The sequence below is a fragment of the Orcinus orca genome, chromosome 3 (assembly GCF_937001465.1).
Source record: "Orcinus orca chromosome 3, mOrcOrc1.1, whole genome shotgun sequence".
NCBI lineage: Eukaryota > Metazoa > Chordata > Mammalia > Artiodactyla > Delphinidae > Orcinus > Orcinus orca.
The window spans coordinates 126,712,163-126,736,293 of NC_064561.1; the positions used below are offsets into that span (position 1 = coordinate 126,712,163).

The 24,131-nt window shown below is 44.1% G+C and overlaps 1 protein-coding gene across 4 annotated transcripts in view; it reads right to left on the reverse strand.

The window, feature by feature from the left end:
* The window catches only part of HEXB (hexosaminidase subunit beta), a 58,530-nt gene extending 48,557 nt beyond the window's left edge, over positions 1 to 9,973 (reverse strand). For 2 of the 4 annotated variants that reach the window (XM_049707699.1, XM_033430030.2), the window contains exons 1-3: positions 9,621 to 9,973; positions 5,999 to 6,144; positions 1,062 to 1,127 (exon numbers count right to left, since the gene is read on the reverse strand). In XM_049707699.1, coding sequence (XP_049563656.1) covers positions 1,062 to 1,127; positions 5,999 to 6,144; positions 9,621 to 9,871 — 463 coding nt within the window. In that variant the 5' untranslated portion in view covers positions 9,872 to 9,973. The remainder of the gene's footprint in view (positions 1 to 1,061; positions 1,128 to 5,998; positions 6,145 to 9,620) is intronic. The other 2 variants (XM_033430031.2, XM_004270813.4) reach the window with 1 other exon arrangement.
* Positions 9,974 to 24,131: the final 14,158 nt, after the last annotated feature.

Consider the following 24,131-nt stretch of genomic DNA (forward strand, 5'->3'; position numbering starts at 1 on the left):
GCTGAAAACATCACCACCACATGGACAGTTGGACATGTTTTACTGGGAAAATGATTATTCTCTTTGTTTTCATGCTTCTGCACTAATAGGTTGGTTCAGAAAAAAATACGTGCGTATATTTTTGTTTGAATGTATAAACAAATGCAGAAGGGACATGCTTGCTACTGAAGGCAGCAAGAAGTGATGATAAAACAAAATTCCTTAATCAGAGCAGGTCAGAGCCGTTTATAACTCTATAAACATTATAGTCCTGGGGCTTCCCTGGTGGCGCAGTGGTTAAGAATCCGCCTACCAGCCCTGGTCCGGGAAGATCCCACATGCCGTGGAGCAACTAAGCCCGTGCGCCACAACTACAGAGCCTGCACTCTAGAGCCCACGAGCCACAACTACTGAGCCTGTGTGCCACAACCACTGAAGCCCGCACACCTAGAGCCCGTGCTCTGCAACAAGAGAAGCCACCACAATGAGAAGCCCACGTACTGCAATGAAGAGTCCCCACTCACCGCAACTAGAGAAAGCCCACGTGCAGCAACGAAGACCCAACACAGCCAAAAATAAATGAATAAAATAAATAAATTAAAAAAAAAAAATTATAGGGCTTCCCTGGTGGCGCAGTGGTTGAGAGTCCGCCTGCCGATGCAGGGGACGCGGGTTCGTGCCCTGGTCCGGGAAGATCCCACATGCAGCGGAGCGGCTGGGCCCGTGAGCCATGGCCGCTGAGCCTGCGCGTCCGGAGCCTGTGCTCCACAACGGGAGAGGCCACAACAGTGAGAGGCCGGCGAACCGCAAAAAAAAAAAAAAAAAAAAAAAAAAAATTATAGTCCCAAGAACATCAATGACTTACAGCATTATGAATGTAATAACCTTCAAGCATTTTTAAAAAGTCAAATGATCTTTCTCCCATGCTTTAAGTGGTATATATTTAATGGCATTGTTTTGGAAATACCCAACAAATCATTCTATAAAGAGCCCAAGGAAGCAAAGTTTTGCTGTGCTTCATTTCCCAAAGTGGCAACTGAAAACATTTCCTTACTAGAAAATAACAATGACATAGAACTTACCTCGTAATACGCCCCAAACTCTGTTGGCAGTGAGCGAGGCCACTGGTCCTTTCACAAGTAAAGTATCTGTATTGGAAAAAAAAAATGTTTCTTGTATGGTGACAGATGGTAACTAGACTTATCATGGTGATCATTTCGAAATGTCAAATCACCATGTTGTGTAACAGGAGCTAACATGGTGTTGTAAGTCAATTATACTTCAAAAGCAAACAAACTCATAGAAAAAGAGATCAGGTTTGTGGTTACCAGAGGCGGGTGGTAGTGGGAGAGGGAATTGGATGAAGGCGGTCAAAAGGTACAAACTCCGTTATAAGATAAATAAGTACTAGGGCTGTAATGCACAACACGATGAATACAGTAAACAGGGCTGGATGCAGTATATGACAGCTGTTAAGAAAGTAAATCCTAAGAGTTCTCATCACAAGGAAAACAATTTTTTTGTTTAACTTTGTATCTATATGAGGTGACGGATGCTCACTAAATTTACTGTGATAATCATTTCATGATATAAGTCAAATCATGACGCTGTACACCTTAAACAGTGCTGTCGATTATATCTCAAAACTGGAAGAAAAAAATGTTTGTTTTTAATCCCTCAATAACACACATTTCCCTAAACATATAATTGGTATTTCTGGATCATTCTTTTCTCCTGAGCTCCAGACCTGTTTCTCCAGCTGCCTCCTGTACATCCTCACTTAGAAGTCCTATAGGTTCCTTTAACTCCACATGCCCCACTCTGCACTCTTCCCTCTTTCACCTGTCGGGCTCTGGGCTCATCGCGCACCACACTCCGACCAGCTGATTTGCTCAAGTCAGGAACTTGGGTGTCACCTCCATGATTCCTCATTTTCCCCTGCAGGAAGAGTTATTCTCTCCAACTACCCCACTACAGAGTAGGGTCCTACTTAAGCTAAGAATTTAAGTCAAAAGTGCAAACTCCTCAGTGCCCATAATTCCTTGGTGAAGCCTCCAGTATCACTCAATCTTCCATTCCCTCTAAGGCCAGAGAGTCTTCTCTACTCTGTCCCTTCCCTCCCTGTGCTCCCTTACTTGCCCTGTACCTACCTTCCCCCAACATTATCCTAAATCTTCCTTAAGACTCAATTTTTTTTTTTCCAAATATTTATTTTTTTAATTTATTTATTTTTGGCTGCTTTGGGTCTTCGTTGCTGCGTGCAGACTTTCTCTAGTTGCGGGGAGTGGGGGGCTACTCTTCTGCTGTGGTACACGGGCTTCTCATTGTGGTGGCTTCTCTTGTTGTGGAGCACGGGCTCTAGGCGCGCGGGCTTCAGTAGTTGTGGCATGCAGGCTCAGTAGTTGTGGTATGCAGGCTCAGTAGTTGTGGTTCGCGGGCTCTAGAGCGCAGGCTCAGTAGTTGTGACGCACAGGCTTAGTTGCTCTGAGGCATGTGGTATCTTCCTGGACCAGGGTTCAAACCGGCATCCCCTGCATTGGCAGGCGGATTCTTAACCACTGCGCCACCAGGGAAGCCCCAAGACTCACTTCTTAACTCACTATAGCTTAATTCAGCTTTGTCCCACTCAATAAAAAGTTCACATCCATCTAAAACGGGGCTCCAGTTAGCTGCTTCTGGGCAAAGGGGGCACTAATCTCTCAATCCTTGAAATCATACTCTGCCTGAGGTTACCCCAATAGTCATCTTAGTCTTTGGAGAGGTTTGGGATGGGATCATCCACAGATAAAGGAAAGCACCAGAAAGCACAGAGAGATCGAAAGCTAAAGGGGTGTGACAGATGCAGACTTGGCCACGGTAGAGACATTCAAGGGCTGCAGGTTAATGATTTAATAGCGTATTTGGGCTGCATCCTCCTCCTCCACCACCCTGACCACCCCAGGCTGCCCCACGATAATTGGCTACAGGTAGGGAAAACCGTTCTATCAACAGCCAGTAATCAGGTAACAGTCTTCTGACAAGGTAGCCTTTGCCATCAGAAGAACAGAGTCATGAGTTAGCTAAAGGCCAGGCTAAGAATGCTATAGCTATTATGACCACAATCTAACCACGATTCTTCCCCTCTATACCCAATTCTTAGTTAGCTACCTAGATAGAGCTTACCATTCCACCGGTCACTGTTTAAAAGCCAGTTTTTGCCACATTACAGTTTTGAGATAGCCTGGAATTAGTCAGCCTAAAGAGTTATCTAAAAACATTAACATGTGGCATGTACCTCATGCCAATTATTTTCCAATAGCTGAGGACGGGCTGATATTTAAAAGGATTCTGATTCAACTCAACGCAAAAACCGCAGATATAGAGCAGTTAGAAGGAGATTTTGGTTTCTAAATATATGGACAAATAAGCTATAGAATTTCAATTTTTATTTCAAAGCCAAATTCTTAGTGTTAACAGTGATTACCTCCCTGACAGGGGATAGGAGACATCTTTTTTTTTCAGTTATCCCTTTCTGTACTTTTTGCACCACACTGTGGTTTTGAAGGGGGTACATACAAATAACAGTAATGGGTTCCTCTTTTTAAAATAATAAAATGTGGGCTTTCCTGGTGGCGCAGTGGTTGAGAGTCCGCCTGCCGATGCAGGGGACACGGGTTCGTGCCCCTGTCCGGGAAGATCCCACATGCTGCGGAGCAGCTGGGCCCGTGAGCCATGGCCGCTGAGCCTGTGCGTCCGGAGCCTGTGCTCTGCAACGGGAGAGGCCACAACAGTGAGAGGCCCACGTACCGCAAAAAATAATAATAATAAAATGTTACAGATAAGGCTAAAATCCCCTTTGAGATGACCACTCAACTCCCCCTATTTTCCTCAGAGGAAATATCAGGCCTTTTCTTAGGCATTTTCATACACATACATGTAACAAGAAAATACAGTACTGCTTTATGTGTGCCTTCTTTTGTATGTTGGTATATAAATGGTATCCTCCTGTACACATTATATAAATTTCTTTGTCCAACTCAGCAATTTATCTTCGCAAGTTCTCCACATCTGTTCTTTATAACTCCACTTCTTTATTCTTAATTGTTGTACAGTATTCTCTAGTGTCAACTGACAAGATATATTTAGCCATTCTTCTAGTGATGAACATTTAGTTTTGCTTATAGATCTTCATCATTGCAGGCAAACTGCATGGAACATTCTTGATGTATGTAATTATTTCTCTACGGTAGAAATTAGTCTATTTCTGGTTCTGAGGGTATGCATATTTTTATTTTAATTGATGATGCTGTAACACTTGTCACTTTCTCCAAGATTTCCTCATACTCTTGGACAACGGTTGATATCTTGTTATTTCCATTTGTGTGTGTTACTTTTATCATCATCATCAACTAGTTTGAAACTAGTTGATCCTTTAACCAGAAAATTTCACAGGCAGCTTGTCTCCAGAAGCTTCCCTTTCAGAAAAAAGAGGGTTTGAAAAGCTGAATGGAAGATAGGCTATAACTCCCCAGCCTCGATATGTTCCATTTTTTGGAATTTACAATATGTCATTGTATTGCCTGTCAGCAAAGATTCCTTGGTAATTTAATGACCATTTCTCAATTCAGATTGCAAAACCTAATTAATAAAGTGTCTGAGTGCTGACTGTCAAGTAAAATCCCATGGCTGATGTTGGCAAATCATCCTGTTTCTCTTCTAAGAACAGCTACAGAATTGAAGAGAAATTAAGTTATTTTTCAGAGATGTATTAAGAAATCTCATCTCTATTGAGAGGATGAAGCGATGTACTTAATTGTCTGTGAGGCAGTCTGAGAACAAAGGAGTCACTCTTTTCTCTAAGATATGCATTTTCCTTTCTATTTTTACACCTGACTCACCAGTCTGCTCTTTCTGCACTAATCTTATATCACCCATTGATTGCTTTGATTCCTTGATACAATTCCACATTATTCCCAGTCAGTACACTCTACGGAAAAGGGCTGCCCATTTGTTTATTCCTTCTAGAACAATTTAGGAAAAGCCTTAGAGAATAATGTTTTAGGCAAACAAGAAGAATCATGTAGCTAAATGTTGATTACATTGTCAATCAATATAAATGAAGATGAAACATATATAATACAACATAAATATAAAAGAAAATGCAACGCTTCACCCCTCCCAGTTCTGCATTATCTTTGTGTCAAGTTAAATTATAAACAGAGATCATGCCAGGACCTCCCTGGCAGTCCAGTGGTTAAGACTCCGTGCTTCCACTACAGGGGGCAGAGGTTCGGCTCCTGGTCTGGGAACTAAGATCCTGCATGCCGTGCAGCACAGCCAAAAAAAAAAAAAGAGAGAGCATGCCTATCAGCACAGACTTGTCTTCAAAGTAAACTACATAGATGCCCAAAAATCAGGGATAAGCCAGGTAAGTTTTGACACATCCGTACAGTTGGTAGAACATTATTCAGAGGCTAAAAATGCTATCATAGAAAAATATTTAGTGAAATACATGTTTGTAATGGATTGTTATGCAAAACAGAAAAACCACAGGTACAGAACTACCCCTTTTTCATGCCATTGTTTACCATGTTTCCATTTATATCTATGTAAAATATTTAAATGTATCACTGCAAAAAAAAATCTGAAATAACAGTGGTTAACTCTGAGTGCTGGGGTTATGAGTAATTTATTTCCTCCTCTTCACTTACTGTACTTAAAGATTTCCTACAACAATTATGTATTCGTTTTGCCATCAGACTTTAATGGTAATTTTCTTTTTTTTTTGCGCCACACCTCACAGCATGTGGGATCTTAAGTTCGCCGACCAGGGATCGAACCTGTGCCCCCTGCAGTGGAGGCACAGAGTCTTAACCACTGGACCGCCAGGGAAGTCCCCTCATGGTAATTTTAAAAATAGGAATTATAAACTCACTGGTCAAGAGCTCACAATAGTTCATGGCATGGAGCCAGCTTCTAGCACTCGAGCCTGTGACAAGCAGCTTTGTTTACAATACATTCACATGACATAGGTACTCACAGGACTCATCCGAAGAGATCTTGGGGAAAGTGTCACACTCTGGGTCCAGGACAACTGAGACTTGAAGTTGCTGCAACTCCACTCCAACACGAAGATCAGCAGAGCCATGATGCCACTTGTAGAAACCAAAAATATAGTCATAATATCTGTGAGAGAGAGAAATTCAAACAAAATTTTAAAGCACTGTAGCCAAGTTTTAAATACATATGTGGTAGCAGACACTGTCGTTGACTCCGCAAACCCCTGCTACCCCATATCAGTCCAACTAGAGGCTCTCACCCCAAGCTGCACATTAGAATCACATGGAGGGCCTTTTGCAAACAAGTACTGATGTCCAGACCTTCAGAATCAGAATCTCCGAGAGCACGATCCAGGCACAAAGATTTTAAAAGTCCCCCTGCCACAATCCCAAGCGACTCCTATGAAGTCCCCATTAAGGACCAATAACCAAACTAATAATCCTGGGTGTGCAAGTCAATTCTGACCAGTGATGGGGCAGGGGTGGGAGGACGGGGGGAGGATGCTTCCTCTCCTAAGTGAGCCACAAGAAAACTTTCTCTGTACGTGATACCTAGACCAGCTGCAGCCACACCAAAGATGGCAGAGCAGAGGTGGAAAGAATAGGGATTTCCTAATCATACTGTTGAGCCACTTAGCCAACTAGCCCTGAAATCCTGCCTGCTTTCATATTTCCATAATGCATGAGATAATAGGTTTTCTTTTTGCTCAAGCCAGACTGAGTCAGGGTTCCTGTTACCTTCCAACAAAAGTATCCTAGCTAATACACAAACACCACAGAATTCTCACTAGGGCCTTGAAAATTTACCTTCTGCTGGTACCCGAATAGCAGAGAAGGAGGATATTAAATAAACATTTGAAGGTGCTAGAAGATACAAGATCACACAGGCCTCAAAGCCTATGATATTTAATAGACTGATAAGCCAGAAGGTTGTATATGCTACTTATATGTAAGACCATCTTGTGTTTTTCCAGGGACGTAAGGAGAGCTGGGAGAGTTCTGATGAACTTGGAAGTGAGTGTATGGAAGTTAACCAGTGAGACAGTGGAACAGATGAAGGTGCTGAGGACCTTTTTCGTAGGAAAACCTTGACAGATTGAAAAGGAAATCAAGATCACTAAACTGTATACTTAGAAATGGTTAAGACAGTGATCTTATGTATATTTTACCACAATTTTTAAAAACAATTTTTAAGGGAAATTACAGCTGCCAGCGGCTTTGAGATTTGAGTTAGGTGCTGGCTTGTCCCACATAAGGAAAATCTTGGCTCTGCATATTAAAACTCTAACAGAAAGCTCAAAGGGTTCTGGCGCAGCGGTGTGCAAGGTCTGTGGGTTAATTTAGCTTTTCAGGAACTGAGGGAGCAAAGCTATTTGTTCATTTAAAAAAATGAGTAACTAAAAAAAAAAAAAAGAGTAACTAGCATGTGATAGATCTTGTTCTAGAAGCTGAGGAAGCAGCCACGTACCAAACAGACAGAACTCTGCCTGCAAAATGCATAGTGTTTCAAAGCAGGGTTTGAGATAGAAACTGGGCTCTTCAGGAGACAGGAGCCAGAGAATCTGAACAAACTTGTGTGTTCCCCACGGCCTAGAGCTTCTGGAACAACCCCATCATGCTTTTACCCTGAAGTAGAGACTGCCCCTCCTGAGTTCCTAGAATGCTCACCTGAATGCTTTCAAGTCTTAGCCATTAGGGCTAATGTTTTATTTTTTTTAACATCTTTATTGGGGTATAATTGCTTTACAATGGTGTGTTAGTTTCTACTTTATAACAAAGTGAATCAGCTACACGTATACATATATTCCCATACAGGCCTAATGTTTTATAACCTGCTTCCTAACAATGCAGGGTATAATTAATAGCTGCTTCACACACATGGCATGAATTAGTTAGGCAATCCTCAGATAAGTACCTGCACTGCCTTGAGATGCCAAGATTTGTTTTTAAACCATCTCACAGCTGATTCAAGTTCTGGTTATCTAACCGTGGTTAACTTAAGTCTTCCACGCTTTCTTGCCATACTCCTATCACTTCAGCTTATTACCGAGTCCTTACTTTACTAGCACGATGGCACAGAAGGAAAATCCACATTTATGAACTGAGTCCCAAAGCAAATATGGTGTGTTTGTTCTTAAAAGATTTCCTAGTCATGATCTTCCATTAGATGGCCTGCGGGTACTTTTTCCTTCTCAATACCCCAAGGCAACCAACCACCCTGATTTTACTTCTTCATCCAGGCTCTAGCCATTCTGACCTGTTAGCAGATTCAACATCAAAGGCTCATTGGAGTATGCATCTAAACTGAGGGTAACAATCTCCCTTTAATTGTACACAACCGAAGGAGAAGAAAACATCTCTGCCATCAACTTCTTGAGCCTCTTCCACCTAAGCCTAAGCTCCAGGCCTACCTGGGGCCAGCAGGTGTTATTAAACTAGTTTTGCATCTTTCCACCAGCTGCTTGGTGTCCTGCAGGCACAATTCAACTATAATGACCTCTAGGAACAGAGGCGGCCAAAATCTGAGGGAGAAAAGGGGTAGTACTGTCGGCACCAAATTACAATCCTTCGGGACACTGAACACCTTCAGGACAGTCCTGCCCACACAGGTCGCAGAGTGAGCCTTGCTGAAACACCTCCCCAAGTGCAATCTGTCTTGTACATGGTGTAGTTAGCAAAGCTAGCGTTGTGACACTACACTGTAAATCAACTTTACATCAATTTAAAAAGGCAAAAAAAACCCCAAAAGCTAGCACCGTGGGCTCCCTCCTCACTACACAATTCACCCTGTGGCCAACGGGTTTACAGACATGAGGGCTGTGGAAATGTGAGATGATAAAGATCGAAACAAGATGCTGGGAGAGTTAAGCACGTAAGTGTTTCTGGGAAACAAAAGGAGAAGCAGATACTGCAGCGCAGCGACCATATCAAAGTAGTTAGGTGAAAATATCCAGCATTTTGCATGGAATAGAGATTTGGGAAGGGAAGGGGAGGTTTGGGCGGTGCTCCAACCTACGGACTTTCTGCCATCTGAATTGTAGCCAGATTTGGGGAGGGGGAGAGATGGCCTATAAATGACAAGCAACTTTGGGGAACCCCTGGTCCCCAAGCTTTAAGCACTCATCTTCCTCTCAGAACTCCCTTCAAATAAACTGCCGCTTCCCTCCCTCCTCTTCGTCTACCCCATTCTCCTCTCCGAGGCGAACACGGCCACTGACCCTGAGCAACGTACTCCGTCCACTCAGTATCCCGCACTCAAAGCAGGGTTCCAGAGCACCCAGGAAGCTCCTCAGGAGACAGGAGGGGAAAGGGAAGAGCTTGGGTTTCAGTTCGTGTTGGTTCGAGCCGGCTCTGCCATCTTCTAGACCTGTGACTGGTGGGGTCACTGGCCGACTCGGAGACTGTTTCCTCCCCTGTCGAATGGAGATTAGAGCGCCAGCGCGGCTGGATGGCTGTGCAGGTGGTTAGGAAGCGCTCAGGTGTTCCTCCTCTCGCCCCGCCCCCCCACCCCGCGCCTGCACTGCGTCCCAGGGTAGTCTGTCCCTCCCCGTACCGGGGTCTCCGGGTCCCCTTCCCGCCCGGCCGCCCGTCGGGAGCACTCACCGCCGAAACGCCTCCTGCAGCAGTGAGCAGGAGGGGCCGGCCTTGGAAGTGGAGCTGTGGCCGAAGAAGAAGTTGTCGGGAGAGAGGTGCAGCACGCGCGGGGTGGTCTGCACGGAGAGAGGCATGGGCCAAAGACTCAGGTCCGGCGAGGCGGCGGCGACGGCGGAGGCGCGCACTGCCTGCACCGCCAGCGCCGCCAGCAGCTCCAGCAGCCTGGGGAGCCTCGGCCACCCCAGCCCGCGATGTTCCATGGCTGCTCAGCTGCTCTCTTCCGCGTTCGGCCAGGTATGCCCGAGCTGCTGCCCCGGTACCGGACTTCTCTTCCCCGGCGGGGAAGCAGGCAGCGCGGCGCGCGCGCGCGTGAGTCAGAGTCAGCTGACTGTGTGTTCCGCCCCGGCTCCGCCTCCAGAGCGACCACCGCCCCGCCCCGCCCCAGCTGCCCTCCCCGCCCAGCCCAACCCCGGACTCTTCCAGGCGCGGAGCGGGACGCTGGCTTCGTGCCTGCAGCGCTCGCGGTCTCCTCCCGGCCTCTGGACTTAGAGAAACTGCACAACGCACGCCACGAACACCTAACTTCCCCCACCCCTAGCACCAGATAACCGGGTGCTTATTTGCCCCTCAGTCTGGACTTTTCTATAACTGCAATAAAGCTTTAATTATTAAAGCCTCCCATCAGAACCCCTCAGGACAGAGTTTTGAACAGATGGGAGGTTAAAAGTTAGGCAGAAGATAGGGACTTCCCTGGTGGTCCAGTGGTTAAGACTCCCTGCTCCCAATGCAGGGGGCCCGGTTATATCTCTGGTAGGGGAACTAGATCGCACACCCGGCAACTAAGATCGCGCACGCCGCAACTTAAGACCTGGTGCAGCCAAATAAATAAATAAATAGTTAAAAAAAAAGTTAGGCCGAAGATATTCCGTGAGAGAATGTGCAATACTGAATCTTTCCACTTAGACATAATCTCTGAATTTATAAAGTTGTTTTATGCTTGTCGCCAAAGTCCCATAGTCTACTTTACCTGGGCTTTCTTATTTCTCGTTAGGCATGTTCCTAGACCTTTCATTCCTTTGTCGCTGGTGTTAATATAATCCCTCCTGACCCCTAGTTTCCCCCCAGAAATTAAAAAAGAATGAGGCAGACCTTTAGATATTGGCCTGGAAAGATCTTTCCACCTGCTGCTTATACCACTGACCTCACCCTTACCTCAACCAGTGTGGAAACACAGCTAGCGGCCGAAGTCTTCCTTGTAAAAGGTAAACTAAGTCATGTCACTTCTTTACTCAATACATGTCAATGGCTTGTTTCCCATTGTCCCTAGAATAAAATTAATCTCCTACCCCTACTGTTTTTTTTTGTTTTTTTTTTTTTTTTGCGGTACGCGGGACTCTCACTGTCGCGGCCCCTCCCGTTGCGGAGCACAGGCTCCGGACGCGCAGGCTCAGCGGCCATGGCTCACGGGCCCAGCTGCTCCACGGCATCTGGGATCTTCCCGGACAGGGGCGCAAACCCGTGTCCCCTGCATCGGCAGGCGGACTCTCAACCACTGCGCCACCAGGGAAGCCCACCTATGCCTCCTTCTTACCCTCCTCCCACCATCCCCAATTTGTCATGGAATGTGAGATGCTATGATGGAGGAATCTGAACTGGGGGGAAATGAGAAACGTAATGACCGAAGGACTTGATTTGATGTGTGGAGATGAACCAGGGCCTGTCAGATAACATCTCTTACGTGAGAAGAGATGGCACTAGCTACCCAGGGCAGGGTTTACTAGGAGGGCACTGCCGCCAGACCCGAATGTTAACCTGCCCTGCTCTCCACAGGAAGAGGTCTAGAGAGAGGTGAGGAGTTTGTTTTCTAGGGAAGAGCCAAGTTCTTGGGAGTTACGGACTAGCATTTGGTTTGTTCCCTGCCAGAGTCATCCAGTCTGGTCTGCAGCTCCGGAGGCTGAGAGATTGCAAGAGACCCACACACGAAATGTGAAGTTGACACTGAGTGAGGCTTCACTTCTCACTAGGACTTGCAGGCAGCTGGCGCTCATGGAAATGCTCTGGGAAGTGTGGTGTGGTGTGTGGAAGACCAGAAAATTCAGCTAGAAGCCTTCAGAAGAGCGCTAAACAGGAACTGCTTCCTTTTGTTGAAAATGTGCTGGTTAGAAGAAGGAACCATGGGCTCCCCTGGAGAACTGCCCCATCTGAGCAAGGGGGCATGTACCTGAAATGGCCTGCATAGACATGGGGATGAGGGGACACATGGTGACCCCTTTTGACACTTCATCGTGTCATGGGACCAGAGTGGGTTGGGGTAGAGTATACGGCCTGAGAATAAGCGTCACATACGTTAGGACAGCAGAAGGAACTCAGACAGGGACCTCCAGGAGAACAAACCACATAGACCTCATCAGCCCCAAGTCCCAGCATGAGAAGAGAGGCAGGAGTAACCAACAGCAAAGGAGGGGTTCCTTGCTGGTTTTACCAAGGTGCCAGACTCCACACGGGCAAATACTTTCCTAGTATCCACCAAGGAGTTCTCCCTTTCCAAAGAGACAGAATCTGAGAACCAGGAAGCGGCTCAGATATCCAGCCGTCCTGAACCTCACTCTGCCTCAGGCTCACCTAGGAGCTTAGGAAAAACACTGATGCTGGAGTTCAGGCCCAGATCTATTCATTAAGAATCAGCAGGTAGAAGATGAGGGCGATTCTTTTTCTTTTTTTTTCTTCTACAACTTTCTTGAGTACAATTGACATCCAATAGACTGCATAGATTCAAAGTGTACAGTTTGGTAAGTTTTAGGGATGTCACAGTGGAGCCACCGCCCCAATCAAGATAATGGACACATCCATCACCCCCGCAAGTTTCTTCCTGCCTTCCGCAGTCCCTGCCCCCTGCCCCTGCCCTCTCTACCCTCACCCCACTCCCACGTCACCTCCTGTCCACACAACTGCTGATCTGCTTTTGTAAACAAAAACTAGTTTGCGTTCTCTAAAATTTTAAAGAAATAGAACCATACAGTATGTTCTCTTCTTTGGTCCTGGTTTTTACTCAGCATAATTTTTTTAAGATTCATACATGTTATAGTATTGGTACCAAACCAAATGTGGGTTCACTCGCCCTCACACAGTAAAGCCAATCTACTGACACTGGACTGTGGTGAAGGAAAGTGCAGCATTTATTGCAGGGCACCAAGCAAAAAGTCCAGGACAGCTAGTGCTCAAAAAACCTGAGCTCCCCAAAAGGGTTTCAGCAAAGCATTTTTATTTTATTATTTTATTTATTTTATGTGGTACGCGGGCCTCTCACTGTTGTGGCCTCTCCCATTGCAGAGCACAGGCTCCGGACGCACAGACTCAGCAGCCATGGCTTACGGGCCTAGCCGCTCCGCGGCATGTGGGATCTTCCCGGACCAGGGCCCGAACCCGTGTTCCCTGCATCAGCAGGCGGACTCTCAACCACTGCGCCACCAGGGAAGCCCTCAGCAAAGCATTTTTAAAGGCAAGCTGAGGGAGGGTCGCAGGGTATGTTATCAACTCTTGCACAGTTCTTTGATTGGATGATGGTGAGGTAACAGGGCAATGTCACAGGGGTTAATATTATGAATCCTCAGGCTCCAGTAGGTCTAGGGGCTATGTGCTCACGGTCATTAAATAGTTAACATCTTCCATTTGGTGAGAGGTTTTGTATCTGTAAAACAACTCAGGAAATGTGCATCAGATACTATTATCTAAGTAATTCAGAGAGGAGCTAAAGCAGAGGATATGAGGGGGAAGTGTCTGTCCCGGGAAGGCCTCATAGGGTCCTGCTTCATTTCAGTATTTCTCACAGCAGGAGGCTCCTGGGGGCTGAGAGAAGCTATCATTTTAAAAGCCCTTCTTGGGCTTCCCTGGTGGCACAATGGTTAAGAATCCACCTGCCAATGCAGGGGACACAGGTTCAAGCCCTGGTCCAGGAAGATCCCACATGCTGCGGAGCAACTAAGCCCATGTGCCACAACTACTGAGCCTATACTCTAGAGCCCACGAGCAACAATTACTGAAGCCCACGCGCCTAGAGCCTGTGCTCTGCAACAAGAGAAGCCACCACAATGAGAAGCCCGTGCACCACAAGGAAGAGTAGCCCCTGCTCAACACAACCAGAGAAAAGCCTGCACGCAGCAATGAAGACTCAATGCAGCCAAAAATAAACATAAATTAATTAATTAAAAAAAAAAAAAAAAGAAGCTCATGGGCACGGATGTTTAAAAAAAACAAAAATGGATTAAAGACCTAAATGTAAGACCGGACACTATAAAACTCTTAGAGGAAAACATAGGAAGAACACTCTTGGACATAAATCGCAGCAAGATCTTTTTTGACCCACCTCCTAGAGTAATGGAAATGAAAACAAAAATAAACAAGTGGAACATAATGAAACTTAAAAGCTTTTGCACAGCAAAGGAAACCATAAAGAAGACAAAAAGACAACCCTCAGAATGGGAGAAAATATTTGCAAACGAATCAATGGACAAAGGATTAATCTCCAAAATATACAAACAGCCCATGCAGCTCAATATCAAAAAAACAAACAACCCAATCCAAAAATGGGCATAAGACCTAAATAGACATTTCTCCAAAGAAGACATACAGATGGCCAAGAGGCACATGGAAAAAATGCTCAACATCACTAATTATTAGAGAAATGCAAATCAAAACTACAATGAGGTATCCCTCACACTGGTTAGAATGGGCATCATCAGAAAATCTACAAACAATAAATGCTGGAGAGGGTGTGGAGAAAAGGGAATCCTCTTGCACTGTTGGTGGGAATGTAAACTGATACAGCCACTATGGAGAACAGTATGGAGGTTCCTTAAAAAACTACAAATAGAACTACCCTATGACCCAGCAATCCCACTACTGGGCATATACCCAGAGAAAGCCATAATTCAAAAAGACACATGTGCCCCAATGTTCATTGCAGCACTATTTACAATAGCCACGGTGTGGAAGCAACCTAAATGTCCATCAGCAGATGAATGGATAAAGAAGATGTGATACATATATACAATGGAATATTACTCAGCCATAAAAAGGAATGAAATTGGGTCATTTGTAGAGACGTGGATGGACCTAGAGACTGTTATACAGAGTGAAATGAGTCAGAAACAGAAAAACAAATATCGTATATTAACGCATATTTGTGGAATCTAGAAAAATGGTAGAGCTGAACTGGTTTGCAATGCAGAAAGAGAGACACAGATGTAGAGAACAAATGTATGGACACCAAGGGAGGAAGGGGGAGTGGGATGAACTGGGAGATTGGGATTAACATATATACACTAATATGTATCAAATAGATAACTAATGAGAACCTGCTGTATAGCACAGGGAACTCCACTTAGCTGTACAGTAGAAACTAACACAACATTGTAAAACAGCAATACCCCAATTAAAAAAAAAAAGATACACCACGTAAAAAGTAAAAACAAAACAAAAACAACAACAAAAAACAAACAAACCAAAAAGAAAAGCTGCTGGATGAGGCACACTGCTACAGCTCTTGGGATTTCCATTCCCCCACCCCTGCACCTGTTCCCTATCTCCATCAGGTAACCCTGCCTGGGCTGGGTCCAGCCTCCTAATAGATCACAATCAAGGCATTTTATGGCTGAATATCAAAGAGCCAGGCTCCGTCCCTTTGTGGAGCAACAGAACAAGTTGTCCATTCTCTGGGAGGCTTTTTCCCTTCCCAACCCACTCCTTATGGATTGTGGATGTCATATAACCTGAGATCATTTAGTTTAATATTATCCACGGTAAACAGTGTGATGCATGAGGGGCCAGTTAGCATTTGAAGCCCCCTAATCAGGAATCCACACTTCGGGGATGATTAGTGAGCATCTAAAGCACCCTAATCAAGAAGATACACTCCAGAATTATGGATTTGAATATTGCTTTTGAAATCTAACAGTAGAGGGTTGGTTAACTAGTGGAAGTAATGACTGGAATGATTCCCCATTGAAACGCAGAGTTGAAATCTGTGGCTGGCTAGAAAGACTGTCCTGGGCCCTACTGCCCTCACCTGAGCAAGTATGAGTGTAACAGGGAAGAGCCAATTTGACTCCAGGTAGGATCTGTTTCTTTGACTTTAACCTTTGCTTTTGTTGCTTTTGTTATTATAATCACACATAATGGCCTGCCACAGGGAACCCTGCCCACCTGTGAATGGCTGCAGAAAAGAAGAAATTAACACATCCCCTCCCTGATGCAGGCCCTGTGAGATGTTTTGCGAGATAAATGGCCTTTTCACTTTACTTCCTGACCTCCTCACCCTCTCTGTTCTAGAAAAGAAACTGGCATCCAGACCCCATAAGATGTTCTTTTGGAGACGTTAGTATGCCATCTTCTCAGTCTGCTGGCTTAAAGCCAAATAAAGTCGTATTTTTTGCCTCAACACCTTGTCTCCCGATTTATTGGCCTGTCATGCGGCAAGCAGAGTGAGCTTGGACTGGGTAACATGAGGATCTGGCCAGCCCAGCCCAAGCCTTTGGAGCAGTACTTGACCCTCAGACGTTTGCTTGACTCTGCGCTTTTCCTCATCCCTGTGACCACATCCCCTGACCCAACCAGTAAGTTGGCTAATCCTGCTCTAAAAAATATTGTTCCTCCTTGGAGTGAATCTTCTCAAGCAAAGAGCTAGTTGGAATGCCTGAAGAGAGAGGGGACATTTCCCCCACTCACGAGAGAGCACTATATGATCATTTTTATACCTGCTTGTTAATAAACACTGACATACTTAGCAGAATTTGGTCTCAGATTCCATTTCATTGCAATAAACAACCTGGCAGCAAAATTGTCAAGAAGACGTAGTCTCCACTCTCTCGAATGCCAGAGGTGACCAGCATTTACAATAATACCAAAAACAACAACAAATAAATTGCCCAATACTTACTTGCTCGTGAATGCTTTGGCTTAGGGTAATTTGCAACACGGCCCTTTTAGCCTGAAAACATACCTACAAGATGCACTGAGATCTCCTACATCTGTATGTGAAGCAAAGACACAGAGTGACTGTGTCTGGCTGTGATTTCAGAGATGCAAAGCTAAAAAAGATTTTGCTCCCTGCTCAAATCCCTACGCTGATAGACATGTGGAGAGAATTGACCACAGTGAGATGCCTTCTAATTAGCTGCAATGACTGTGGCTGCCAGGACCAGCTCCACGGATGTCCCAAGGCTAGTACTCTGCAGGTTCTGATTGTGTGGGGTGTTGGGAAGGGATGGGGGAGGCGGGAATAGGGACACCCGGCTGCTGAAGGGCTGGGGGAAGCCACACCTGCTCCGGTGGAACCTGATCCTGTTGTCTTTATGAGGACAAGACTTCCAACTGGTCCAAGTGAGTATTTTGTTGCTGGTAGACAATGAGAACCAGGCCTCCAATCACAGCTAAACTGTCACAGTCAACTTGACCTACTATTATGGAAATTGCTCCAATTATGTGCATCACATTTACATGTGAAATGACAACTAAGTGCTGGCCTAAGAGGCAAATTTTGCAAATGAAGCTGGTAGTTAACAAAATAGGGTAGTTTGTCCTTTGTTGTGATTATTTGTGACCCAGTGAGACAGCAGCCCTCCTCAAGCATTGCCTTGTGGCCTGTCATAAATTACTTGTCCCTCAAACACTTCCTATGGCTTGCAGACGAACCCCTTGAAATCAATGGGCTTCAATAACCAGTTTCAACAATTGTCCTGTGTCCAAGTAATAAAACATCTGGAAAATTGGGCTAAATGGATAAAACAGTTCTCTGTAATAAGTATCTGGCATCCTTGCAACTCTGTATAATGCATGTTTTTTTTTTTTAATGACCAGATGTGGTACTTTTGTGTTATGAAGAACAGAGGCATGTTTAGTCATGCTTTTTATTACCTTTAAATGCAAGGTATATTTTCATAGCTCCCTGGAGAAATGCTATCCCATTGATTGGGAATTGTTGATGTGTTGGTTTACAAACTTGAAAAGTAAGCCAATCGCTAAGAAAATTGCAGATATCATTTAAACCGTCATTACACTGGACACCCACGGGGAACTGGCTTAAGAAGAAGAATTCAGTCTATAAAGTTTACCTTCTCTCCTAGTGGATCTGTTCCAGAGGGTCTTTGATCTTGCCATCGTTTATGTTCTTATCTGTATTCTGGAATATTTACAGCTTTATGAAAAAAATGATTTCTTCAAACCTGCTGTTCACTTCTTTCCAGTTTCTCATTAAGAAAGCTTATCTGGTAACCCACCTGTGTAGTCTCCATTTTATAGGCCTTTGTGGGGTTCCAACAAGATGTTTTTAACATGTGTGTGTGTATGGGGGGAGGGAAACGAAGATATTTAGAGCACTGTCCACCGGGCTACTATTCCAAAGATCTACTGTACACCACACCACCAAAGACACACACAGACAGAAACACACACACAGACTTATTTTAGACAGTTTGGAAAACACAGAAAAGTACGAGAAGACATTTTGCTGCACACCTGAAACTAACACAACATTGTAAATCAACTACACCTCAATTTAAAAAAATAAAAATTTTTAAAAAGTACAAGAAGAAAACTAAAAAATCATCTGTAACCGTATCCAGTTATCACCACAGTGTGTATAGGTAGTATTTTTCATTTTATAAAATTACAATGATGCTCTATATAGTTTTGTCACTTCAAATACCACAAACATTTTTCCTTGTATTAAATGTTCTTTTAAAATATGAATCTTGATGGAAAGACCATTCTTTTTTTTTTTTTTTTTTTTTGTGGTACGCGGGCCTCTCACCGCTGTGGCCTCTCCCGTTGCGGAGCACAGGCTCCGGACGCACAGGCCCAGCAGCCATGGCTCACGGGCCCAGCCACTCCGTGGCATGTGGGATCCTCCCGGACCGGGGCACGAACCTGTGTCCCCTGCATCGGCAGGCAGACTCTCAACCACTGTGCCACCAGGGAAGCCCAGACCATTCTTATTGAACTAGTTTACTTGGGGACATTTAGAATTTTTAGAAATGTTCACTACTATAAACAGTCTATGATATTGTGGTTGCCAAGGAGGAGCGGGGGAGGGAGAGGGATGGACTGGGAGTCTGGGGTTGGTAGATGCAAACTATTACATGTAAAATGGATAAACAAGGTCCTAATGTACAGCACAGGGAACTATATTCAGTATCCTGTGATAAGCCATCATGGAAAAGAATATGAAAAAAGAAAGTCTCTGTGTGTAACTGAGTCACTTTGCTGTACAGCAGAGATTGCCACGGCATTGTAAATCAACTCGACTTCAATTTTAAAAAAAGTCTATGATAAATATCTTTATATAAAAATCTTTTCACAGATCTCTGATTCTTTCCTAGAAGTAGAATTGCTGGATCAAAGGGTATGAGCTTTTATTTTTAAGACTTTACTTGAGACATACTGTCCCAAGTGTTCTTCAGAAAGGGTGTAATGATGTATGTCATACACGCCCACTATGAGAATAAGGATGTTCTACTTTCCATGCTCTCTGGATCCTCCCATTAGTAACAGTTCCATAGTAAAGATATTAACCCTGTGATTGCTGTTTAAGTTGCTACTGTTTCCCTAGTTTGATATTTGCCTTTTAACTTGGATGGTGAGCTGGAAACTTTTTATTTGTTTTGCCAAGTCTTCTTCCCTTCCTCTCCCTTGTTTAGAAGTTTGAAACTTCTTTCCTCTGTCTCTTCCTTTCTGGAGGCTTCCTTGGCTTTTAAGCTTTCCCACCTTGAAATCAGAACCTAGATTTAGGCTTTTCTTCAATTTGTGCTTTTCTAGTTCTTTAATGGCTTCCTTTTCATATGTAACACCAATCTATCCAGAACTAATGGGCATATTACATGAAGTAGGGAATAATTTATTCTTTTCTAAGTGGTTAACGGATTGTATCAGCACCACTGATTCAATATTCCATTTAAAAACAATCCATTTTTTAAAAATTAAAAGCAGAAGTTGTGTTATTTCTCTATCTGGGTCTTTCTTAAGTGTATTTACTCTCACAGATAATTCACCAATATTTAATTTTTTCCTTAGGCAATCGCTCTGCCTGAAAATAGGATTTACCTATTTTCACTGATGGCAAACCACAACTCTGCCTGACTGAAATCCTTGACTCCTAAGAGTTTTGTTTAGAAATGAATTCTTCTCAGTTTGCTCCTAGCTTGCCCATTACATTTCACCATAATATATACATCTCTGTTGTGTAAGCACCTAAAGCCTTAAGCCTAAGAGAAGTCACACAGCACACAACTAGAAACAGGTCCTCTTTCCAGTTGAAGAGCCGACTCTAGGTCTGCAACAGATGCCCACTTGAGTCTGTGGGCTTCAGTTTACTCAATGATAAACCTGCAGAGATGCTACAAGCTTGAAGTGTGTGCTTTAAAGGAACTAACTTTTAAATATATATTTATTTATTTTTGGCTGCATTAGGTCTTCGTTGCTGCGCGTGGGCTTTTCTCTAGTTGTGGCCAGCGGGGGCTACTCTTCGTTGTGGTGCACGGGCTTCTCATTGCAGTGGCTTCTCTTGTTGCGGAGCACGGGCTCTAGGCACGCGGGCTTCAATAGTTGCGGCACATGGGCTCAGTAGTTGTGCTCGTGGGCTCTAGAGCATAGGCTCAGTAGTTGTGGCGCATGGGCGTAGTTGCTCCGCGGCATGTGGGATCTTCCCGGACCAGGGCTCGAACCCGTGTCCCCTGCACTGACAGGCAGATTCTTAATCACTGCGCCACCAGGGAAGTCCCGAAGTGTGTGCTTTAAAATGTACTTATCTTGCTAATATTTGCAACTAGGTTTGAGGTATTAAAAAAAAACCCTGGTGGTGGTGGGAGGGGCAATTACTTAAGTAGGCCTCTAAATGCTTGAACTGGATCCCTCACTTAATCATTTTAATAACTGTGTAGTCTTGGGGGAATGGTTTAACTTCTGCTAGCATTTTTTTCCCCGTTTCTGACCTAGGACCAAATCCTTCACAAAAGAGAAAATAGAGCTAGTTAATAAATTTCTGGAAAGATGTACCAACTTCGGTGGTAATCAAAGATGAGGTAAATTAATATAATAATGAGATATGATTTTTTACTGATAAAGAAATTTTTTTTTAAACACCTGCTTAGTGCTGTGAGGGTGTGGTTAAATGGAAACTTTGGCGTATAGATGGCTATTGTACTTTTGGGAAGCAATTTTTACAATCAAGCACCTTAAGACATTTTTTTCCTTTGGGACCAGTAGTTCCATTTCTAGTAATTTAGCCTAAAAGAAATTCATCTAAGTATATAAAAAGATTTGCACAGGGCTTCCCTGGTGGCGCAGTGGTTGAGAGTCCGCCTGCCGATGCAGGGGATACGGGTTCGTGCCCTGGTCCGGGAGGATCCCACATGCCGCGGAGCGGCTAGGCCCGTGAGCCATGGCCGCTGAGCCTGCGCGTCCGGAGCCTGTGCTCCGCAACGGGAGAGGCCACAACAGTGAGAGGCCTGCGTACCACAAAAAAAAAAAAAAAAAGATTTGCACATAATGATGTTCGTTGGAGAGCGAGTGAAACCAGGAAAATCTCAATAGTAGGGAGAACGATTAGCTTGGAAGATCTTATAATGACATAATTCATTGAGATTTTTGCTTAAATGACACTGATAGGGCAATTCAAAACAAAGCAAGTATTTATTTTAGTAAAGTATTTCACTATCAGAAACATGTAAGTAAATTATAGTGTGCAATCATTAAAAAATGATATTTAGTAAGAGTAACAATATCCTGAGAAAATGTCCATGTTATAATGTTAGGTGAAAGAAAAGCAGAAAATAAAATGGTCTAATCAATATTATTATGCCTATGGAAAAATACCACACACAGCACAAAGACTAAAAGAAAAACTTACGGGGATATAATGTGCAGCATGGTGACAGTGGTTTACAATACTGTATTGTATATTTGAAAGTTGCTAAGAGAGTAGACCTTAAAAGTTTGCATCACAAGGAAAAAAATTGTAACAATGTATGGCGATGGAGTTTAACTAGACTTAGTGTGGCGATCATTTTGCAATACATACAAGTACTGAATCATTATGTTGTACACCTGAAACTAATATGATGTTATCTGTCAATAATATTTTAATTAAAAAATTATTTAAAAAGAAAGAAAAGTTTAAAATCATGGAGGTTTTCTTTGGGGTATGGTAAATTTTTCCCCTTCTACTTTTCTGTATTTTCCAATTTCGTGCAATGAACACATATAAGTTTTATACTCAGCTAAAAGTAAACCCACTTTTAAAATGAATATGTCCTCTTTGAACTAAAACATAATTATGAAAGGAAAAATATGTTCCTTTCATAATCATAGGGTTATCATAAGTTTTAAATGGAATTGTCATGAGGGCAAACAAGTTGTGGACATGTTCTGTAAAGTATGAAGTGCTTTACACACAGGTAAGATATTATGATTGTACATGGAGACGATACTGAAGAATTCTGCTGAATTCAGATCTTGCAGTAAAGGTATTATGAGAGTGCATTTTATGAACAACCTCTGCAGTATGTAAAATGAACTCTCCATCCACAATGTGAATGATCTTGTTTCAACATTTTTTTATGTATAAAATTTCCTTTAAGTAGAACTCAGTTTTAAAATATGTCAGTTTCAAAATATAGTCAGAACTCAAAAAGAAAAGCCTTCTTGGGCTTCCCTGGTTGCGAGCCCACCTGCCGATGCAGGGGACACGGGTTCGTGCCCCGGTCCGGGAAGATCCCACATGCCGCGGAGCGGCTGGGCCCGTGAGCCATGGCCACTGAGCCTGCGCGTCCGGAGCCTGTGCTCCGCAACGGGAGGGGCCACAACACTGAGAGGCCCGCGTACCGCAAAAAAAAAAAAAAAAAAAAAAGAAAAGCCTTCTTAAACTAGAGGAAGACATGAGCCCTCAGCTGGTTTTTCTAGCATCTGCTCCTTTTCTGGCTTTTCTTTTCCACCCCTCTGTCTCCCTGTTGGTTTTCCCTTATTCTCATGCTCCTTCAGAGGATAACTCTTGGGGGTCAAGGGCTGTAAACTTCAATTTATGTTCAGTTTCCAGAATGCTCTGGGGATCTAATGAATGCTCAGTACAAACGCAATTGGCCTCTGCTCCAGCTCTGGGCTTGTTGTGCTGGGAGCCAGAGGCGGGCTGATTGCGCCTCGACCTCCAGTCAACACCAACAGACAAGGCTCCCTGGCTCCTGGCGGTTCACTCCACTGCTGTTTGGCCTGAAGGGTAGAGACCGAGACAAAAGGGATTTCTTACTGTCATTTTCCTTCTGCCGGAGGGATGCTGGGCCGGCCCATGTTCCAGTGCCCATGTTCTCACTTTCCTGAGCTGACCCTTTTCTTCCAGTCAATGCCCTGTCTTTGTTACCCTCGCTGTAATGGCGTCTCTGGCCTAGTTCAGTTCTCAAACTGGAGTGTGTGAAGCCCTGAGAATCAGAGGCCTCTTTGGTGGATTCCATGAGCTCCAAGACAAATTTCTGTTTTCCTTTTATTTCTTTTGCAGGATTTCGCCTGTGATCATCTAAACTGTGGTGGGGTTTTTTTCCGGTACGTGGGCCTCTCACTGTTGTGGCCTCTCCCGTTGCGGAGCACAGGCTCCGGACGCGCAGACTCAGCGGCCATGGCTCACGGGCCCAGCCACTCCGCGGCATGTGGGATCTTCCCGGACCGAGGCACGAACCCGTGTCCCCTGCATCGGCAGGCGGACTCTCAACCACTGTGCCACCAGGGAAGCCCTAAACTGTGGTTTTACCAGTTATAAAGGCTATCAAGATTGAAAGATGTTTTCTTGGAATAAGACTTTTGTATTGAGGCTGCACTCAGCGGCTGCTGGGAAGAGCAGACACAAGCGAGGGTAGCTTAAGCAAACAAGTTCTGGTTTTTCTTACCTCCCATGACGTCCGCAGGTGGGCAGCTGCTGGCTCAATTCAGTGGCTTGACGTCGTCAGGGCTGGAGTCTCTGTGACTCTCCTGTCCCGTCCGTTGCGGCTGCATGTTGGCCGCTGCAGCTTCCATATTGCATATCCAGCCAGCCATATTGATTTTTTTTTTTTTATGAAAGAAAAAGAATATTCATTTATTTTTAATGACTTATTAGAACAAATACCTATAGATATCATTATATATATGATATATAAATTAATTATACAATATATCATGTATTAATTATTAAAACATACTCTGGTAAATATTATATATTCAATATGAATCAGGAGGAAAGGGGGCAGGGCACAACCTTTAAAAGAATTACATAGCCCGAGGACACGACATAAACTGATTAGAACAAAATAGGTCCAAGATGGCGGACGAGTCTACTTTTAACAAAAAAGCAAAACATTTCCCAGAAACTTCATAGCAGGCTTCCTTTTATATTTTACTGGCACCAACTGAGTCACACAGCTACCCTAGCTGAAGAGGGAGGCTGGGCAACCAGCACTTGGTAAGAGGAAGAGGGTTGCTATGATTGGCTTAGACCAAGCAGCATTC